Source organism: Pararge aegeria, chromosome 2 (genome assembly GCF_905163445.1).
Source record: "Pararge aegeria chromosome 2, ilParAegt1.1, whole genome shotgun sequence".
In the NCBI taxonomy this organism is placed as follows: domain Eukaryota; kingdom Metazoa; phylum Arthropoda; class Insecta; order Lepidoptera; family Nymphalidae; genus Pararge; species Pararge aegeria.
The window spans coordinates 2,215,456-2,234,929 of record NC_053181.1 but is presented as its reverse complement, the minus strand read 5'-3'; the positions used below and the strand labels follow the sequence as shown (position 1 = coordinate 2,234,929).

Sequence of the window (19,474 nt, the reverse complement as noted above, 5' to 3'; positions counted from 1 at the left end):
TTCGAGAATTTGGATAAACAGAGAACATCTAAGGCAATCCGACAGGTGGTAAAAGAGATAAGAGCGTTTTAAACAAACTAATAAACTCTTAGGCTACAAAAAAACTAGCAAATCCCAATTCATAGTGAATTTGGATTTTTTAATTTTTCGTGAATTTACAATATAATTATATTATAGACTAGCTTTTGCCAGCGGCTTTGCTCACGTTAAATTCGACCTTCATACCAATTGCAAAACCCTATCCGGGTTAGGGGATAAATTAACAAACAAATCCTTAGCGAACGCCTACACACAAAACTGTATGCCAAATTCGAGCCTAATCCATCCAGTGGTTCAAGCTTAATTTATAGATCACTTAGTCACCATTTTCTTTTATTATACTGCTTGAGGTCACACACGCGCGCGTAGTTAACGGCAAATGCCACACATGTAGAGACTTCGTAGTGAGAACACAATTGGACGTAGTTAAACGAAAAGAATCCAACCTACACTGGAGTCCCAGGACACTTATGCCCGTTTTCACCAACGACGGATAAGTAAGTTCTTATCAAAGTAGATTCCTAGGCATACATTTAACTTTCACCAATCGATATTAACTGGGCACCTCATATAACCTAACTTGTCTATAGTTCTTGCCACATGGTGCGTTTGGAACCCACGTAGCTTTAGGTTTAAGATTGCGAACGAAGTTATCACCATCCTATTACAATTATGTAAACATATGTGTATAAAAGCTTCATAAGTGTCTGTGATAGGCCTACATAAATAAAGAATTTCTGAATTTGAATTGAATTTGTGTGGTTTTTTGTGTTTGTATTATCATATTTTAATTTTTCGAATGGATTTATGGTTATTTAAAAAAAAAAAAAATTTTGTTTTTTCATCTGTCAACTGTCAGTTTTAAGAGTCCCCTAAACTTGTCATCGTCTAAGAGTTGGTGAAACGTTTTTTTCCTCTACACATCACCCAATTCTTAAATATAGTTCAACGGTTCAAAGATATTTCGACCCAGTTGCATGGATCGTGGTCACGACGGGACTCAAATGTTGATTGACCACGAAAATCTTAGTTTAAAATCTTTAATCACCCAATTAGTTAGGCATCTGATTTAAGAGTTTCTTAGGTTTGGTGAAAGTCGGCATAAATTTCCTTAGATACTTATCGAGGCACTGTCTTGTTCGTCGTTAGTGAAAACGGGGATACGTTTAAGCGCTAGTTCAGACACGGCGGGAACCGCTCTATTATAGAATCGCATGGAAATCGCGCGGGTATTATTTATATGAGTTATAAGTTATCGTCCAGACATAACCGCGCGGTTACCGAAACCCAACCGCCAGAAAATAGAATCACGCTGCTCCCGTGCGTTTGTATTACTATGGAGTCTTTCCTTTGCGTTCAGTTGCGTTGCGGATACCGCGCGGTTAGCACGTCACAGCTCGTGAAATCGCCATGGACCGTTTCGGCACTGAACTATTTATTGAAGAAAAGGAGAAGAGACCTGCAATATATGATCTTCAGTGTGAAGATTACTTAAATAAAATGATCAAGAACCGAGCTTTTTTTTTTATCGTATATTCTCAGATTGAGATATAACGTTACGAACTGACCATGCACTAGTAGGTCACTTAATATTGGATGCACCCAAAACCGCCTTTTTCTTTTCTTTTTTCACTTCTTCGTCGACCGCCATTTTCAAACAGACGTTGTCTCCGCACGAAAATCGCATAATAACCGCAGGTGTCTGAATAGCATCACAATTTTGCGGGTTCGAACCGCGCGATTCGTAAACGCGCGGTTTCCGCATGTCTGAACTAGGGCTAATAGTTTGTTTAGTTGGCGTGCGCGTGTCTACGCCATCTTGTTGGCCAGCGCGAGGTGTAGCGCCGCGAGCTGCGCGGTCCACTTGTCGAGCGCCTGGTAGCGCGCCGCGCCGCGCGCGCCCGACGCCAGCTCCAGCACCGAGTTCACCTGGTCGATGCGCCCGCTGATCGTGCTGCAAGGGACATCACATCGTTGGTTCAAGTTACAAATAAATACAAAAACTAATCTTCATTTATAATTATACTAGCGTACCCAGCCCGCTTCGACGGGTTAGATTTCGCCTTATTTTACTTAAACAATAAACTTACATCATTAAATTTTTAATTTAAGTCTCATAATATATTAAATCATTTATTTCTCTTCGTATTCATTCTCTTCTATTCTCTTCTCGAGCGGGTGAAGATAATTATCTACACCCATGTACACCCAAAAATAGAATATTATCATCATAGTAAATAAAAGCTGTATTTGACAGTTCAAAAATAGGAGTGCTCCGATCGTCACCAAACTTTACAGGATTACTCGCCAGGTCAATCCGGAGATTCCTTGAAAGTTTTATTGAAATCGGTCCAGCCGTTTCGGAGCCTATACGGAACATACCCACACGTTTTCTCTTTTATATACGAGTATATAGATAGATTTGAGAAGGTACTTTGAATGTTGCATGTTATAAAATATTTGAAAATTTAATGTACGTTCATAAAAACATTTCTAAATTCAAGAAAAAATGTGACTGCAATAATTTAAACATTAGAAGTAAGAAAAAACTTACAGTTCAATATACTAGGTTACATAAAATTCATAATTCTAAAATTTTTATAAACACCCCCTAACTTAGAAAAGTTAGAGGTGTTGAGATTCGAACGGGGCGAGTTCGAATCTCAACACCTCTACCAAAAGTGAAGTCGAAGTCCTACCCACTGAGCAGTAGAGCTTTTGATGTGAAACATCTATAGGAGGGTAAACATGATTGTTGGCGTGGCGAAATAGGTCGTGGCGACGCTTCGCTACGCTATATGATCAACATTTTTGTATTTTGTATTTAATAATACAAATAATTTTTTTTTTTTTTTAATAAACAGTCGCTATTAAGCAACTTACAAAAAGGAGAGGTTGTATGTTTTTTTTTATTTGTGGCTCAAATTTGTTATCTTTTCATTATACAATATCTGATTCCCGTCTTAATCTGTTCATAAATTCAAATAAAAATTCACACACTTTTTTTTGTGCCTACCTCACGCCCTTGGGAACGTTTACTTTTTTTTATATATTGGGTTTTTAAAAATCCCTCTGGAATTTTATTTTCACATATATAATACATACATGGCCGTCTCCTAAAAGCCCAGTATATTGAAAAGTTAATGACCACACGATCTAATATTATTGAGAACTTGCATGCATTATTCATGATATTTTCCTTCGCCGTTAAAACATGTGATATTTAATTGCTTAAATAAAAAATGAACTTTGACGACCTCCCTGGCGCAACGGTGAGCGCTGTGAATTTCAGCAGGGGGCAAGCAATTTGGGAATTTTCTCTACTTTCGTCTGGCTTTGGCCGTGGCTAGTTACCACCCCCTCGTCAAAAACGTGCCGTTTAGCGATTTAGTGTTCGAGTGCGATGTCACGTTGAAACAGATTAGTTGTATCACTACCATACTCCTTGACAGATTAGCCCGCTTAGACTGCATCACTTACTACCAGGTCAGATTGCAGTCGAGGGCTAACTTGGCAGTGGAATTAAAAAAAATGAACTTACTTATCCAAAATACACGTGACCAATAGATTCTCGACTTCCTTCTCATCGATGTTCAGCTCCTTGGAGATGAACGGTATGTGTATCCTGGTGTAGGGGCCGATGAGCTTGATGAGCACCTGGGTGCGGATGTTCCGCAGCAGGTCCTCGATGTGTTCGCGGATGAACGGGTCGTCCATGATGTTGTAGCTGTTGTGCTTGAGGATGGACTCGAAGTCGTTGATGTCGTTGTTCTGGTAGGCCTGCACGAGGTTGGTCATCGCCAGGATCTCAGGGTCGTTTTTGTAGGGTTTCGCCTCTTGAGAGTCGAACGGGTTGATCCCAGATTTCATTAACCTGTAATATATATTTTATTCATCTATCTGTTCTTTTGATTCTGAGTTTGTTAAAAATAAACGTAGGTTTGATAGGATTTGTCAAGTTGAACCACGCAGAACCGCATTAGCTGGTCGTCACTCGTACTTTATATGTTCAATGCAAAATTAATAAAAAAATATCCATTTACATCACGAAAATATAAAATTAAATTAACGAATTGTCTTCTTAACCTAACTTATGATGAGACTGAAAACAATCACACCCTCAACCTCATCCACACCCACACTCACATACACATACGCGCACGCACACACTCATATTTAATTTTTTAAGTACAATTATTTCTATTAAAAGAAAAAAAAATCTTATGTATGAATTTATGTAAATGTAGAAAAAGAGAGAGAAAAAAAAATTAGAGTTTATCAATGCTTTCAATTGAATTTAATTCAAAAGGTTTTTAGGTTTATATTTTTATTCATCTAACTAGATTTAATTTAAGTGTATGGTTCTCGCTCCAGAGATGCGCGATAATAACTGCGACTCAGTCTTGAACTATAGCAGTATTATCGAATATGGGTTTCATGATACACATTACCTTATGTTCGCCTCATTTTGTACTATTTTTACTGTGTAACTGTTAATTGAAATAAACTTATTCTTAGCTACTCTGATAATACATACGGCATAATGATACGCCCCAGTTATGAAGGCAATTCAGAGCCAGCAGTTAAACAGGTTTGATGGACGTATAGCAATTTATACCACGAACCACCCGGCAATCCTCGTATCAAAAATTAGGTCAGTTAAGCAGGCACTCATAACGTAACAGTTGCATAAATTGTACAATAATACTTTTTGTGCAATAAAAGTATATTCATTCATTCATTCGTATAACACAGAAGCTGTTGCGTGCGTTGCGTTTATGACATTTTGGTCTCATTCCGTCTCCGGTTTCCGAGTTCTTTTTGCTAAAAGGACAAGTCAGAATCTCAGTTCTAGCAAAATGACTAAAAGTCGCCTTTTTTCAACGCAGATTCGTGCCAAATAATCTATATCAAGATTAGTTATTGAGTCGAACGTAGGTAATGCCAAGAATATATTCCATGTACTCACATATTAGCTAAAACTAAATATTTCAGACAAGTTGTCCTCCTCGGACTGCCGGACTCGTCGTAGTTTTTGAACGCCTCGAAGAAGTCCGTATGCGCCTTCTCAAATTCCCCTTCGCGCAAATGCATCTTACCGCCGCATTCTGAAAGTTAACGTTTTAACTTTTAACTACCATTAACGGAATTGTCTCGAACAAAAAAAACCGGTTTGATACAAATTTCGCGCGATGCGGTGCCTATGAATTTCGCACGAATATACTGTCATTATCAATAACCTATAACATTGCACTGCTGGACTAACGGCCTCTCCCAATGGAAGGGTCCCACAATCACCACATCCCTACTAATACTAATATTATAAATGTCAAAGTAAGTTTGTTTGTTACGCTTTCACACAAAAACTACTTAAGCGATCCTCATAAAACTTTGTATTCATATTATTTGAAGTGTTAGAAGTAAAATAGGGAACTTTTTATCCCGACATTAAGCTCGGTTCCTTTGGGAGAGGGGATGAGTATTTGACGATTTTACACCATAACTCCGACATATTATAACCTATTTAAATACTTATTTTGTACTATAGAGGTTATAATATGTGTTTAATTTTGCCAAAACTGTGGTTGGAGATAGAGGACAGAACTCCTCAGCAGACAGCAGCAAACCCCTCATTTAAGACTTAGCGATACTGAATACTTTATTTTTTTAGATCTACAACTAAATTTAATGCCACATCAAAAAACAAAATCAAACGCAGACGAAGGCGCGGGCAACAGCTAGTATTAACATAATTATTTTAACATCTTTAAATTTATCTCTCAATGACTCTCTTTGACCCATTTTATAGATCGCACGAACAGCCTTTTTCTGCATTCTATATGACACAATGTTGTGAAAAAAACTAAAATAGACTAGCCTAGCAGTTTCTATATCTGTCATGTGGCGTATCTTCTTTACTCCATAGGCAGCAGAACTGAGTCTGTTTGATTAATTATTAACATGAGGGCCCCATTGTTTAGCCTCTAAAGTCGGTGATCGCATTGGATGCTACTACGGAGGACGCTCCTGCCTACTTCGTAAGCAAAGAATAGCTAGGCCAATTTATTCTGAACTGACGTAACCACACAGCAAACGGTGTTAAATATTTTATGTTATGTCGCTTCATAATTTTTGATAACGAAAAAAGTTTTGTGTCAATTTTGTAAACGAGTTTTGTAAGCATGATTTTAAGTGGATAATTCAGTTTATTCGTACATAAATACCGTTACCCCTAAAAATAACTTTTAAATCGGAAATTAATTCGCAGTGCGTATTCGTCGGAATACCGTATGCGGTGTAAAAATCGCGCGTAAATTTTCGCAATGCGGGCAAGCTTTAGGAAAAAGCGAACGGATCAAATAAACTCCAGTCCAACGAGGAACGTCAAAAATAGGAATATACGTGCAAAAAACATTACAGTTAAATATAAATATATTTACCTGTAATGTCATTTAACTGATCTTCACCAAATCAACCCAGTACCGGGTACGGGTCTCCTCCCACAGTGAGAAGGGGTTTAGGCCGTAGTCCACCACGCTGGCCCAGTGCGGATTGGGGGACTATATTTTTTTTTGATTACTGCAAAATATAATCCTACAAGAATAAAAATATAGTGTAATTTCACACGGATTTACCTCTAATAACGCCCATGATGAGCGGGTGGGGTATGGCAGATTTGATGTGCAGCGACTGTTCGTACAGCAATTTGAGCTTCTTATTATTCTTCTGCGCCGTGTACATCTGTATCTCGAGCGCGTATATCTCTAACAGCTGCGTCCCTTTCTTGAGGTCGTCTTCACCTTCGTCTGTCTGCAATAATGTTCTGTTCGTTCACAAGTCGAATGCTATCTGCCGTATTCTGTTATTTTTCTTACAGTTGCCAACCGATCGTCTCCATTCCATTTTTTCACCAGTCTTTACGTTCTAGCCTTCTTAAACCTACTTACATTGTGAATTAAATGCCAGCGATTGGCAACTGTTAGAAAAGTTAGGTAATACAGAGAACACAATGATGGTTAGTGAGTAAAGTGGTAACGTGAGAACTTGGAAGAGTCGTCATCATCTTCATTAGGCTCACCCCTCACTATTGGACTCAACGAGCTACCAGATCATCTTACTGATTGGTTTTATAACTGTCTCGTTAGGCTGCTTATTAACGAGTGAGATGTGCGGCCTTAGACTCACTATGCCATCCAATTCCATTTAAGTAAATTAAATATATCGTCGCGAATCACGATACTTTCGCTCTTGAAGGTACAGCCTTATTGGGATGATTTTATTAGACCGGGCCGTGTTTGGTTTGAGATGAACGTAGCCCAGGTCCGAAGATTTAAAACTTAACGTACCATTTGGATGAATCGTGCCCATTTCGAGGCCGTGCGACGCTCGACTATTGCACGGTTCGGCCTACGTCCCACCACAATATTAACACTCTTCCGTGCTGCGTTCGGACATTGTCAAATATTCACTTCTAAACGCCAGGACAGTGACGGCTTGTAGCCTTGTTATATTCGATTTAATATGCCCGGGACTCGACACGGTGTAATAAAATAACCCTCTTAAGTCTAGTAACTACCTCAATGGCCCCGTAATCAGCATTTGGTGACCACAGACGATGAAATATTGGATTTCGATTCGGGCCTTGGTCACAAAATTTCAGAAATCTCAGTAGGGCTCGCATACGCGTAACGAGAAAATTATCACTACCCGTTTCTCGTATCTATGATGGGAAGATATAAGTTTCTCTCGATGCCCATGCTGGCCCAACAGGAGTTGAAACCGGGCCCGGTAGCCCACTAGTGTGATAGCCATTGGCAAAGCACTCTTTCTCAATCAGTGCGTAGAGTATAAGCTCAGCACTGAGATTAATACGCTGAGGTCAGTGGCGTGCACTTCATACATTCGTAAAAGCACTGGCTACCCTAATTTCTTGGTATAACTCTTACAGTAGGAGGATTTTCCATTTTATGCCATCTTCCTGCTTTATGCCTACCCTTAAACTATGTGCACGCCACTGACTGAGTTCAAGATGAGGTTAGGCGCACGCCTCCTTTCTCAGAGGAGGGTGAGATTTCAGAACCACTCAGACTCTCAAGTAACTATTATTAACAGTGCTCTGAGACATAAGTTGCTCAACAACAGAAATCTTTCAGCTGTCACAACTAGGCTACACTAACCTATGTTTAAAAGGATATAACAGTTAAATTCTTTAAAATGTTCAACTTTCAGTATGAAATAAATTAATACTGAATTTGGAAAAGACGTAGAACAAAAGTTGTTAGTTTTAATTATAGGAACTACCTGGTCGAGAGCTTTATAGTATTTTTTGTGTAACCCTGTATATAAAAATGTCTGTCGTTATTACATGCGAGTGAAAAGACAACCGCATGCAAAAAAAAAACAACTTTCTTTTATGAACTCTCTCTCATTCGTTGACCTTTGTTTAGCACGTACAAATTAGCACATCTTGAAAAACTAGATGAATTTCGTGAGCTTCAACATTATAGTCAGAAAAGAATGGAACTATTTATTATTGTTGTTAATATGTAGTACTTAGTATCGTTTTTTATTTAAAAAAACTTTTCACTAGGTGGCGCTGACTTGGATGTGTGAATGATTTCGACATCGAAATTCGTTTTCAAAAACTATAAAAACTCGTACGAACCTCTTCCAGTCCGCAAGTCTTGGGTAACTGCCAAAATTAATTTATCTTGAAGGACAAGAAGGTATAGCAATTGTGGTATGTTACGCACGAATACAATTTGTATCCAATGCAATATGAGGATTTTAATTACGAACTATGACGGTGTACGGAAGCGAATCCGTCTAGGTCTATTTTTGAAAAGGCCCATATAAACTTTACATACATAACATTCGATTCAGACAAATGGTATGTATGTAAAGTTTATATTCTAAATATAAACAATATTTCCCTTTTCATGTAAAAGAAACCAAAAAAGTGACTGAGACGCCTTTTTTAATCTAATGAAGTTAAAATTACAAAAATCCCTCCGAAACTATTTTACTATACTTTATGAGGATAGCTGTTATCTAAGTAACTATTTTACATTTTAACATTGCGGTTTTGATACACAAAAGTGAATTGAATGAACAATTCTTTCTTATTTCTTATTAAATGTCTTAAATCAAGGCTTGAAATCATTGAAAAAGTATATAACGTACCTGACAACTTTGGTGTAGCTGTTTTAATATTTTGGCTAGTTTATTAAAATCGCCGCGATCGTAGTAAAGCTTTCCTAGTTTAGTGTTGGTTTTAAACCACAGCCTGTCATTCTTTGCATCTTTTAGTGCTTCTAATGTTGTTTCATAGAAATCTTGCAACAATTCCATCTGTAAATAATAATATATATATATATTTTTTCAGTATTCTACTCTTCACTGCCTGAAAAATTATAAAATATCCAACTGCCTTTACAGTTTAGTTAAATGTAATTTTAATGCATAAAATTAACGAAATATTTTCAAGAAAAATGGTGGCAGAAATAAAAATCAAAGCACAAATGCAAATGTACGTAATTTTGTTCAGAATACAAGCATTACTTTGCGTATATTATCAGTGTTCATTACATTGCAAGTAATATTTTTTTTATAAAAATTTTTATAGTTAAAATTTAATGATTGATGGATTCAGCTTTCTGTAAAAAAAGATAACTCTGTACTTATCAGTACAGTTGTATTAAGCCCATAACCCTAATCGGTTTCTACGCTACATCGTACCGGAACGCTAAAATGCTTAGCGGCACGCTTTTATCAGGGCCTTTCGTCAGGTTTGGCCGGGAGGTAACTAGCCACGGCCAAAGCCTCCCACCAGAAGAGACCAGAGTAGTTCAGAAATTTTAAAATCAAAAATTCCCTCTGCCAGGATTCGAACCCGAGATCTCCAACCACAGCACTTACCGCTGAGCCAGGGAGATTATCAAAATCATATATGATCGAATCATCGATAAATAATCGAAGGCAGCAATGCATACAGCACAATCCGAGGGATGTTTAATTAACTTTAGTCTACAAGATAAAACTTACATTTCTTGATGTTGAAATATAGTCTAAAATAGAATTGATTGATTTCTCAGAGTGATTCCTAGTGACTGCACTCTTGATGTACGTGAGTAACTGCTTGTACCTCGCCATCATTTCCGTGAAGTTGCTCTGGCAAAGATATAACAACTATTAACAGGAGAGTATAGAAAGAGACTGCCAACTGGCGCAATAGGTAACGACCCTGCTTTCTGAGTTGGACTGTTGACACTTTGTGTGTTGGCTGTGGCTTTGTTTCCCACGCCTGGAAAAATGTTTGTGTGACGAACATGAATATTTGTCAGTGGCTGTGTGTTTATATGTATATTAGAAGTTTATTTTTCAATGTTTATTTTTCATAAACTTAGGGGCTAGATGGCGATGTGTGTATTGTCGTAGTATATTATTTATTTAAAAAGTTAACACTTTGTTTTAATAAACAACCAATTTTCTTTTTATCGAAGTTTCCAAGACAATGCAAAATTTACACTGCCCATGCCATTATATTATGAATATTTGTAAATAAAGAGCTGTTCATACAATATCCAGTTCACCATATAACATGCCCTAACATTACTCAATTAAGGAAAGAATAATTGTTAGTACAATACTTATAAGAACATATTCACTGTTGGTTACAAGAAAGATTTGAATTCGAAGAAAAAAATCACGAAAATGCACAGACTAAGATAACAGTGGGTCAGAATGGGTGACTAAAACCAATAAGAACACAATGTGTCAATTGGGGTACTTTCTGAATGTCTGATACTATTCTAATATTGGGATATAAAATTGTACAAGATTATCATAAATAAAGCCAATCTGAACTAATGGCTATAAATGATTTCAGTTTTCAGTTCATTGTTTGAGTACAAAGCCAGACAAAAAACATAAATACGCAGTTACCAATTTAAAGTTAATCTTGATCATCTGTTTCAGAGCCTTGAAGCCCCACTCTCCTTTGTCTCCTCCCTCTAACTCCAGAACCTTCTGGAAACTAAGCAGTGCTGCCTGGGGCTCATCCTCTTTTAAAGCCTTGCTGTTATAATATTGGTTCTCTAGGTCTACATCTGGCTCTGAGTTGCTGTCTTCTGAGTACTCCTGAAAATAGTGATAATTTTTAATGAAGCAAAGATTGACTGAGACTTGGACTTAACTGGCGACAAAATGACTTAGCTGAGCACTAAATGACTTAGTTGGGGACAAAATGATTAACTGGGGACAAAATGACTTAACTTGGGACATAACAATTTTACTGGTGACCAAATGATTTAACTGGAGACAAGACATTTTACAAGCAAGTGAGCCATAATCTCGTAGCAAAAACAAAATAGCATTTGTACATGATGCTTGATATGAAAAAATAAAAGTCCGTTTTGCACTCAAATCACTAAGCAAAATAGCTGAAATTAAAAGTAAATTTTGAAAAGGCATTAAAAGCTTATGAGTTATGAATAAGTTACAAGACATTCTGTACTTATTTAAGTGTTAAGGTTTACTTAGGTTTTGCAGCGCATGGTAGGTTTTCGAGAGAAGTTGCCTTATCGTCATCATATCAACCCATTATCGACCCACTACAGGGTATGGGTCGCCTCCCACAATGAGAAGTGTTATAATGCATAATAATATGATAGATATAAACACAGAGCAGGAATTTATAAGTTACCTAGTAGCATAAAAAATAGATGTCAATACAATTCAAATCTACAATCCCAGGTTATCATAAGTAATAAAGTCCATTACAATATAGATTTATTAATATGGATTACATACTGCCCAAGGAATTGTATTATGTCAGTTATGCCTGTAACTGATTAAACAGATACATAATGGTTATTTACTTATTCTATATTGGATGTTATTCCTTTATTTATAGTTATTTTATTTGCAATTTTTTTTTAAATATTAGTAGGTATAGAACTTTGTCCATACACTAGTAAACTAACCTACAATGTTTCCTAGCACAAAAGGAACTTGAAACTGTATTCATTAATTATTTTTTCTTTGAAACACAAAACATTGCTAAAGCAAAAGCCGTCAACATACAGATGCAATTGTAATCACGTAAAATTCATAAAATATGATAATAACAATATGTACCAATCCGTAGTCCTCTTCTTCTTCGCACATATAGTCGTCGTCATTATCCGACATTTTCAGCAATCAGCAGACAAAACAAATAAAACCACTAAATGCCTAATATATATATATTTGTGTCTTTTTAGTTTAATTAGAACCTTTTGAACAAAATTCAAGAGCCCAAAGCAAGAAATACAAATTGTCGGCTTTGTTGTCAATTCATGCCAATTTTGACATTGGCATTTTTAGTTTATAAACTGGCTTTTTTGCTTTGGGTTCTACCTTTAGATCCTGATTATAAGTACCATATGGTTTGTATACTCTTTGGCTGTATGGCTCTTTTTCTATTTAGCCTCGCACTAACCAACTGTTCTTTAGAACCAAAGAAGATCTCAATATACGTATCTTTTTAACCGCGTATGATGCAGAGGTAAGTCTGTTGTTATAATTTCTTCTATCTATATTCTCCACACCAAACAGATTTTCGGCAGTGTACCCTCTACGTACGTTTCGCTCCGAAACCGGAGCATCCCCAAGAGTCCAGAGGACGTCAACTATTATAAACAATTATTCATTGTGATATTGAAGAAATTATAAATAACACCATACAGATTCTCCTGCGTTTTGCAAAGTAAATTTAGCTTTATTTTCATAAATACCTATTATGAAAATAAATCATGAAATTAAGCATCGTCTGCTTCTATCCAATATTTAGTCCGTAGTCCTTCACTTACACCTTCCTAACGATGTTTTCCGTCACCGTTCAAGCAATTATTTATAACGTGAATTCTTTGTTTTTTTTCCGTTAAGAGATAAGTTAATAGCCTTTAGTCTTTTACTATGAGACATATGTTTACATCGTCAAGATTTGTTTCACGACGTTTAATTTTAAACATCAATGATGTATCATATCATATTGGTTGTGCAGTTCTTAATATTTTCAGTTCGTGACGGCCGGTTCACACAATGCGGTGCCAGAAGAATAATCAGAATAAAAGTCTAATGTTTATTTATTTAAACCGGTCTACTAAAGGTAGCAGGTAGAGTATTGCTCTTAAAGCTAAAAGTTTTGAAAGTATGGATAGTTAGAACTTAGCATACGTTTAATAGTACTATCGATGGACTGAAAAGTTTTCGGGAGCAACTATCGAGTCAAATTATCGATAGTTTCACAACAGAACATCCTTAAAATCCTTACAAGGTTAAAGAATCTGATTGGTAACATTATAAACCAATAGAATAGGGCCATATTTAGGTTATTTTGAGCGGCAAATGTTTAATTATATCAAAACACATTATTAACATAGAATTTTCACCTAATATGATATTTATTGTGCGTTAAGTAAGAAAGTTAATCAGAACTGTAGCAGACATATGAATTATTGAACTTATTTATCAAATTAATGTTTCCCGCGGTTTTGGAACACCAACGATTGGTTGACTTTGACATACGCTATTAGTTCAGAAATAAGTTTATTAACCTGTGTGAAATTGTATACTTAAATAAAACACTCCAAACATTTAATTTTAAAATTTGTGGGATCAAATGATATTTCAATTAAAAGTGTTCATATAATTTTAATACTCAGTTATTTTTGGGAGTATTCAGTTGTGTAAAGAGCAAATTTATCACAATCAGTTTATTAAGATTTTTGAACGAAATTGATTTCCCGCTAGAAATTTGAGCGCGTTTTGGTTGCCACTTCCGTCAGTTGTTTACCAATTCGCCGCGTAAGTTTCGTTCCACCTTACTGAGAGCACGACGGGTGTACATCTTTTGAATTATTAGTACCTGAATTTATATCTAATTGTTTGTGTTTTGTTAACAACTGTTTCTACAATGGCCCACATTAATGGCAAAGAAAACCTTCATACCGGATTAAATAATGTACACATTAAGGTTAGTTTTACTCTTGTTCCAATTTCTGCTTATAATTCTTGATTAATTAAATATTTATTCGATAAAATCTTTGTGCAGTCTCCTGTCAAAAACGTACTCGCTCTACGAAACGGTAACGACAAAGTTCAGATCGAGAAAATGGAAATAGAAAAGGAAGCCGACAAACAGAAGTTTGACCCTCAGTTGGAGCCCCTGCTGAGAGAGAATCCTCGGCGATTTGTCATATTCCCAATTCAATACCCCGATATATGGCAGATGTACAAAAAAGCGGAGGCTTCCTTCTGGACTGTTGAAGAAGTTGATCTGTCAAAGGTACAGTAACCTTTAAAGGATATTTACTTAGTCCCTAATCTTCTGGCTTTACTTTTAGAGTTAATATATTGTAAGGGAATGAAACAGCAGTTCTTCTACTACCAAATCCTCTGTGCTACTAATATCATTTATCCAACCAAACCACCAACCTTTCTGCCCAGCATGGTAATTCTGGGCCAACCCTCTTATTGGAAGAGGTTTCAGTTGACTGTTTTAGGCTGTTGATAATGACACACAAGTTTCTAATAGAAATATAGAAACTTTCTGTATTAAGTTGTTTCTGACATAAAATTGATTTTTTTTCTCTAAACAGATCCACTTACTACTTGCAATTTGAAACAATATTTCTGCTGTAGTATCTCACAGCACTAATATTGTTTACTACTATTGATACAGGTTTTACACTTATATTGGTGAAAATTCCATACTGGTTCACTAACAAGTTATTTTTTTTCATTAGGACTTAAATGATTGGGAAACTCTGAAAGACTGTGAGAAGCATTTTATCAAGCATGTCCTTGCCTTCTTCGCTGCTTCTGATGGTATTGTTAACGAAAACCTAGTGGAGCGCTTCTCCCAAGAAGTGCAGGTCACAGAAGCTCGGTGCTTCTATGGGTTCCAGATAGCTATGGAGAATGTACATTCAGAAATGTATTCATTGCTCATTGACACTTACATAAGGGATCCTAAAGAAAGGTAATTTAGTTAGATTTATGTATCATCAGTCAAATTATTGTTGGGTTTTTCCTATCCTCCAAAAGATACAGTGCAGACTGCAGTGGGCAGTGACTCTGCTTTCAGAGTCCAAGACAGGTTCGATTCCCACAACTTGTAAATGTTTGTGTGATGAACATGAATGTTTCTCAGGTGTCTGGGCATCTATCTTTATTTTGAATTTATGTAGATTTATAAATATTTAGTACCAATAACACAAACTACAATTACTATGGGGCTAGATGGCATACCTGCAAACTGCCATAGATTCCATACTTGCAAATAAAGTAATAAATATACTATGACAATATAGACATATATTGTCATAGTATATTTATTAATTTTTTTGCAAGTATGGGTAAATATTTCTTATAAGATCAAAAATCTTGAGATAAGTGAAACTGACTGCTTCCAAGCAATCTTGTCATTATGAAATTTATAACTATATAGTACTCTATGTAGCAGATGTTATCAGGTGTCAGTGAAACCACCCATGCATTAAAAAACCCAATTTAAAAAACCCAATGAAATACAATATGTAATCCACATACATAGAGAAAACTAGCCAATTATAATGTTGTATTAATTTTTAATCATTTATAGGGACTTCCTCTTCAATGCAATTGAAACCCTTCCCTGTATAAAGAAAAAGGCAGATTGGGCTTTGCAATGGATAGCCAGTAAGACTGCTACATTTGGTGAGCGCATTGTAGCCTTCGCTGCAGTGGAGGGAATCTTCTTCTCTGGCAGTTTTGCTTCTATCTTTTGGCTTAAGAAGAGGGGACTCATGCCAGGACTCACATTCAGCAATGAACTGATATCTCGAGATGAGGTTTGTAAACTTGTTTGACGGCCGATTGTTGTGGTGGGCAGCGCCCTTGCTTTTGTACAAGGCTGTGGATTTGAATCCCAAAAATGAAAAATGTTTGTGTGATGAACATAAATGTTTTATATATAGTGTCTGGTTGTTTATTATGTGTAAAAAATATTCATCAGTTGTCTTAATACCCATAACACAACCTATGCTTGATGATGTGTGTATTGTTGTACTTATATTCATTTATTTAAACTTGAAATCTGTGAAAATAATATTCTCACAGACAGTTATTAATTCCATGTGCATTGTGTTCATTTTATATCAGTAAAACACAATGCGGAAGGTTTGATTCCCGTTACTGGAAAATGTTTGTGTGATGAACATGAATGTTTTTCAGTGCTACATATTCTAGTACAAGTTTTTTTTCCCAAAAGGTCTCAAGAATAAAGTATAAGGTAGTATAAGCAGTATGAGTGATCCAGGAAGTTTTATGACTAACTTCCATACAGTAAAACATACCTATAGCAGTATTAAAATAATTTTCCTGGTTTAGAGTTCATTCTGATTTAAAATTGACAGTTTTCCTTCAGAATAAGCTGAATTACTTTTGCCCAGTTTATATTATTGGTCATAATCTGTTTAGCCCTATTTAAAATGAATCCTTAAGTTTATAAGTAATATAATAAAAACATGTTGTTTTGAAACTGTTTAAATAAAGGCAGTTTTGTTGACTAGATTTTAATTTTATTTATTTGTTTAGGTGTTAAAGTGTATCAGTATGCTATTTTAAGGATTACTTTGAACTGATCTGTTATTGATGAAACTGGTCAAAAACTATTTTGTATGATTTTGTTCCAGGGCTTACACACAGACTTTGCATGCCTCATGTTCAAGCATCTAGTACAGAAGCCAAGTAAGGAGTGTGTGTTGCAAGTCATAAAAGATGCGGTTGTCATTGAACAAGAGTTTCTTACTGATGCGTTACCAGTGCGGCTACTGGGCATGAACTGTGAACTGATGTCAGAGTACATTGAGTTTGTTGCTGACAGGCTACTGGTTGACCTTATTGGAGAAAAGGTCAGTTAAGTTATAGTAGTAAGTTTTTTTTAGGGCAGCCCTGCATAAACTTGCAGGGCTCGGACTCCCAGTGTCACGTAGACAGTTGGCGATCTATTGGAATCAACAATACAGTTAAGCACACAGTAAGTATAATCACATTGTGTGGGCGAAAAGGGGCCCTGACTGGCCTCAGTTTAAAGGGACATACTTAGCCCCGTTTTCTAGACGATTAGTGCGATGTCGGAAATCGAAGACATCGTTCTGTATCTCCACTGAAGTTAAAAAGTGTATGTGTGTGAAAGTGGTAAGTTCATCTAACTGGTATATAGAGTTTAAACCCATCAATGTGATCCAATTCGAATATGCTTTTAACTTTAATTCTTACTGTGTTAAAAATGACTGTGATTGACATTTAGATAAAATTTCACCTATATTGTTACCTACAAAGAAAAGAAATAAATTTTCATTATTGGCGTCGTTTTTAGTTTCGATGCACTAGGACTGACACTCAAGAGTAAAGGGGATCTTATTTAGTATCAGTTAAAGCAGTCAATTCACTAACTAGGGCTTTTGACTGAAAGTATCAAAATCAAAATCGTACAGGATAAGCGGAATTTTACTTCGACGGTGTTTTTGACGCCGATTATACAGTAAGAGTTTGCCTATAAGGGGAATTATAAAGCACTTTCTTTAAGATCTTCGGACTGATGTGAACTTCCTTAGCAATTACAGTTATATAATATATGATTTGTCTAGGTAGGACCGCCTATTTTTCTATTTGTACAATTGTTTTTTTTCTCTTTGACAGCATTACAACACCAAAAACCCATTTGACTTCATGAATCTCATCTCCCTGGAAGGCAAGACAAACTTTTTCGAAAAGAAAGTTGCTGAGTACCAGAAATGGGGAGTAATGTCGAATCCAATGGACAATGTGTTCACACTGGACGCCGAATTTTGATTTTAGCACTTCTCTACTTTTGTTCTAAGACTGACAGTATTAGATAATTTCATTTTAGTAATGATTCTGACTTGCTTTAACGTTGAAATGTTACCAGTGAACCTGGTATGACTGCATGATTGGCTAAAAAATTTAACTTCAAATAAGTCTTAAAGTGAGAATTATTTTAAACAAAACTAAACTAAGTGACAAAAAACTGCAAACTCTGTATTTTAATATTGCACTAAGTAACTTTTGTTAACGTTATTTATATGCATTGACGATAAACTGTCCGTTTCTGAAACTGATTTCATTTATTAAGTTAGGTAACTTTGTTTTTCATTGTAACTATAACTTCAGTTGACTATTGCAAATGATTTTATTTATATTGAACACAATAATACAATTTTTTAATAATGAGTAACACCCATTTTTCTACTTAATGAAAAAGCGTAATCACTTAAATCGCCAATACTATTTTTATAAGAGGAATATACAAGAACAATTATTATTTTAGAGGAAGTGTCATTTAAATTGATATAGGTCATATTATATCAGCACTACTTACTTAATTTAGATAAACTTACATTTTATTATATTTAATAAGATAAGAAGTCTAATGTAAGATTCAAGAATGTAGGTTAAGTGTAGAAATAAATAGTACTAATTTTGCAATAACTAATAATATTAGGTATGTAATTTCGAATCAAATGTTACGAGGATATCTGAGTTAATGATGTTTTCAATTTGAATCTTTGTGATATTATAAATTTAATTTTGATATGTAATATATTCAATAAAATGATCTTTATTTGCAACAAATGAGAATGGTTTTTATTTCTTTTTTATTCCTTTGGCACCTATGTGGGTATCATATTTTCAGGCGCTTGATTAGTATGTTTAGAAACCGAAACCGATATACATTAATAGTGATTAATTATTTTTTACAATTAATTATTTATAATAATAAAATAGCTTCCTATAGAATACTAAAGCAAAATGCGCTGTGCCTTTGTATTAAAATCCATAAGCCTTTGTATTAAAATCCATAATGTATTACACTGTCAGGTCCTAGCGCTAGCCGCGTCGGTATCCTGTGTACTGCTACCCAAGGATACAATTTATTTTTCCCAAATGTTATTGAGGCTAGGTGTAGTAGGTATCGAATATATTATAAAAAAAATCTAAATTCGTTTATTTCAAGTATGTATTATAAGTAATTATAAGCACTTGAAACGTCAAGTATGTCTGTTTGTAGTGACTACCATCGGTTCCGGGAGGTAGGTTGTACAAAGAAGCCGGTAAGAAATATATTGATGTCAGTCCCGGGTGATATTACTAAAGTTCGGTAATAATCGTTATAGCTAATAAACCCGAATGAGTATGCTTTACTGTCTGTTTGTGTCGTACGAGAGAGGAGACTGGTGGCTCGATTGTTACCTATGTTAAGCGGCTGATGATTATAATGGGACACTACCTACTTATGTAAGCGACAGCCGGGGATGGTTTTTTTTTTTTTTTTTTAAGTATATAGACAAGTGCTTGACTGCAATCACACCTGATGGTAAATGATGAT

General features: G+C 35.7%; 2 protein-coding genes across 4 annotated transcripts; one reads left to right on the top strand and one right to left on the bottom strand.

Annotated features, from left to right (window-relative positions):
• Positions 1–1,027: 1,027 nt before the first annotated feature.
• LOC120633455 (COP9 signalosome complex subunit 2) lies at positions 1,028–12,367 on the bottom strand. 2 transcript variants are annotated; one of them, XM_039903667.1, is made up of 9 exons: positions 12,178–12,367; positions 10,984–11,178; positions 10,084–10,209; positions 9,223–9,390; positions 8,705–8,731; positions 6,675–6,849; positions 5,009–5,147; positions 3,581–3,913; positions 1,028–1,993 (listed from the first exon to the last, which is right to left on the bottom strand). In XM_039903667.1, the coding sequence occupies exons 1-9, from the start codon at positions 12,229–12,231 to the stop codon at positions 1,849–1,851; spliced, it is 1,362 nt and encodes a 453-aa protein (XP_039759601.1). In that variant the 5' UTR covers positions 12,232–12,367; the 3' UTR covers positions 1,028–1,848. The 2 variants fall into 2 exon arrangements, with proteins under 2 accessions (XP_039759601.1, XP_039759609.1); XM_039903675.1 differs by lacking the exon at positions 8,705–8,731.
• A 1,493-nt stretch (positions 12,368–13,860) lies between these two features.
• Positions 13,861–18,717, top strand: LOC120633134 (ribonucleoside-diphosphate reductase subunit M2). Of its 2 annotated transcripts, none has more exons than XM_039903262.1 (6): positions 13,861–14,011; positions 14,135–14,368; positions 14,829–15,064; positions 15,686–15,914; positions 16,758–16,976; positions 17,767–18,717. In XM_039903262.1, exons 1-6 carry the CDS (start codon positions 13,997–13,999, stop codon positions 17,917–17,919), a joined length of 1,086 nt encoding a protein of 361 aa, XP_039759196.1. In that variant the 5' UTR covers positions 13,861–13,996; the 3' UTR covers positions 17,920–18,717. The 2 variants fall into 2 exon arrangements, with proteins under 2 accessions (XP_039759196.1, XP_039759188.1); XM_039903254.1 differs by having other exon boundaries at positions 13,861–14,056.
• The last annotated feature ends 757 nt before the right edge of the window (positions 18,718–19,474 follow it).

What these genes read in the sequence shown, in the direction of transcription:
- LOC120633455 (XM_039903667.1), bottom strand. Translation starts at nt 12,231, where the DNA reads ATGTCGGATAATGACGACGACTATATGTGCGAAGAAGAAGAGGACTAC. An exon ending in AAGAAGAGGACTACGGATTG is followed by an intron (nt 11,179 to 12,177) that starts GTACATATTGTT and finishes CACTATTTTCAG; the next exon opens with GAGTACTCAGAAGACAGCAA. An exon ending in TCAAGATTAACTTTAAATTG is followed by an intron (nt 10,210 to 10,983) that starts GTAACTGCGTAT and finishes TATCTTTGCCAG; the next exon opens with AGCAACTTCACGGAAATGAT.
- LOC120633134 (XM_039903254.1), top strand. Translation starts at nt 13,997, where the DNA reads ATGGCCCACATTAATGGCAAAGAAAACCTTCATACCGGATTAAATAAT. An exon ending in TAAATAATGTACACATTAAG is followed by an intron (nt 14,057 to 14,134) that starts GTTAGTTTTACT and finishes ATCTTTGTGCAG; the next exon opens with TCTCCTGTCAAAAACGTACT. An exon ending in TTGACCTTATTGGAGAAAAG is followed by an intron (nt 16,977 to 17,766) that starts GTCAGTTAAGTT and finishes TCTCTTTGACAG; the next exon opens with CATTACAACACCAAAAACCC.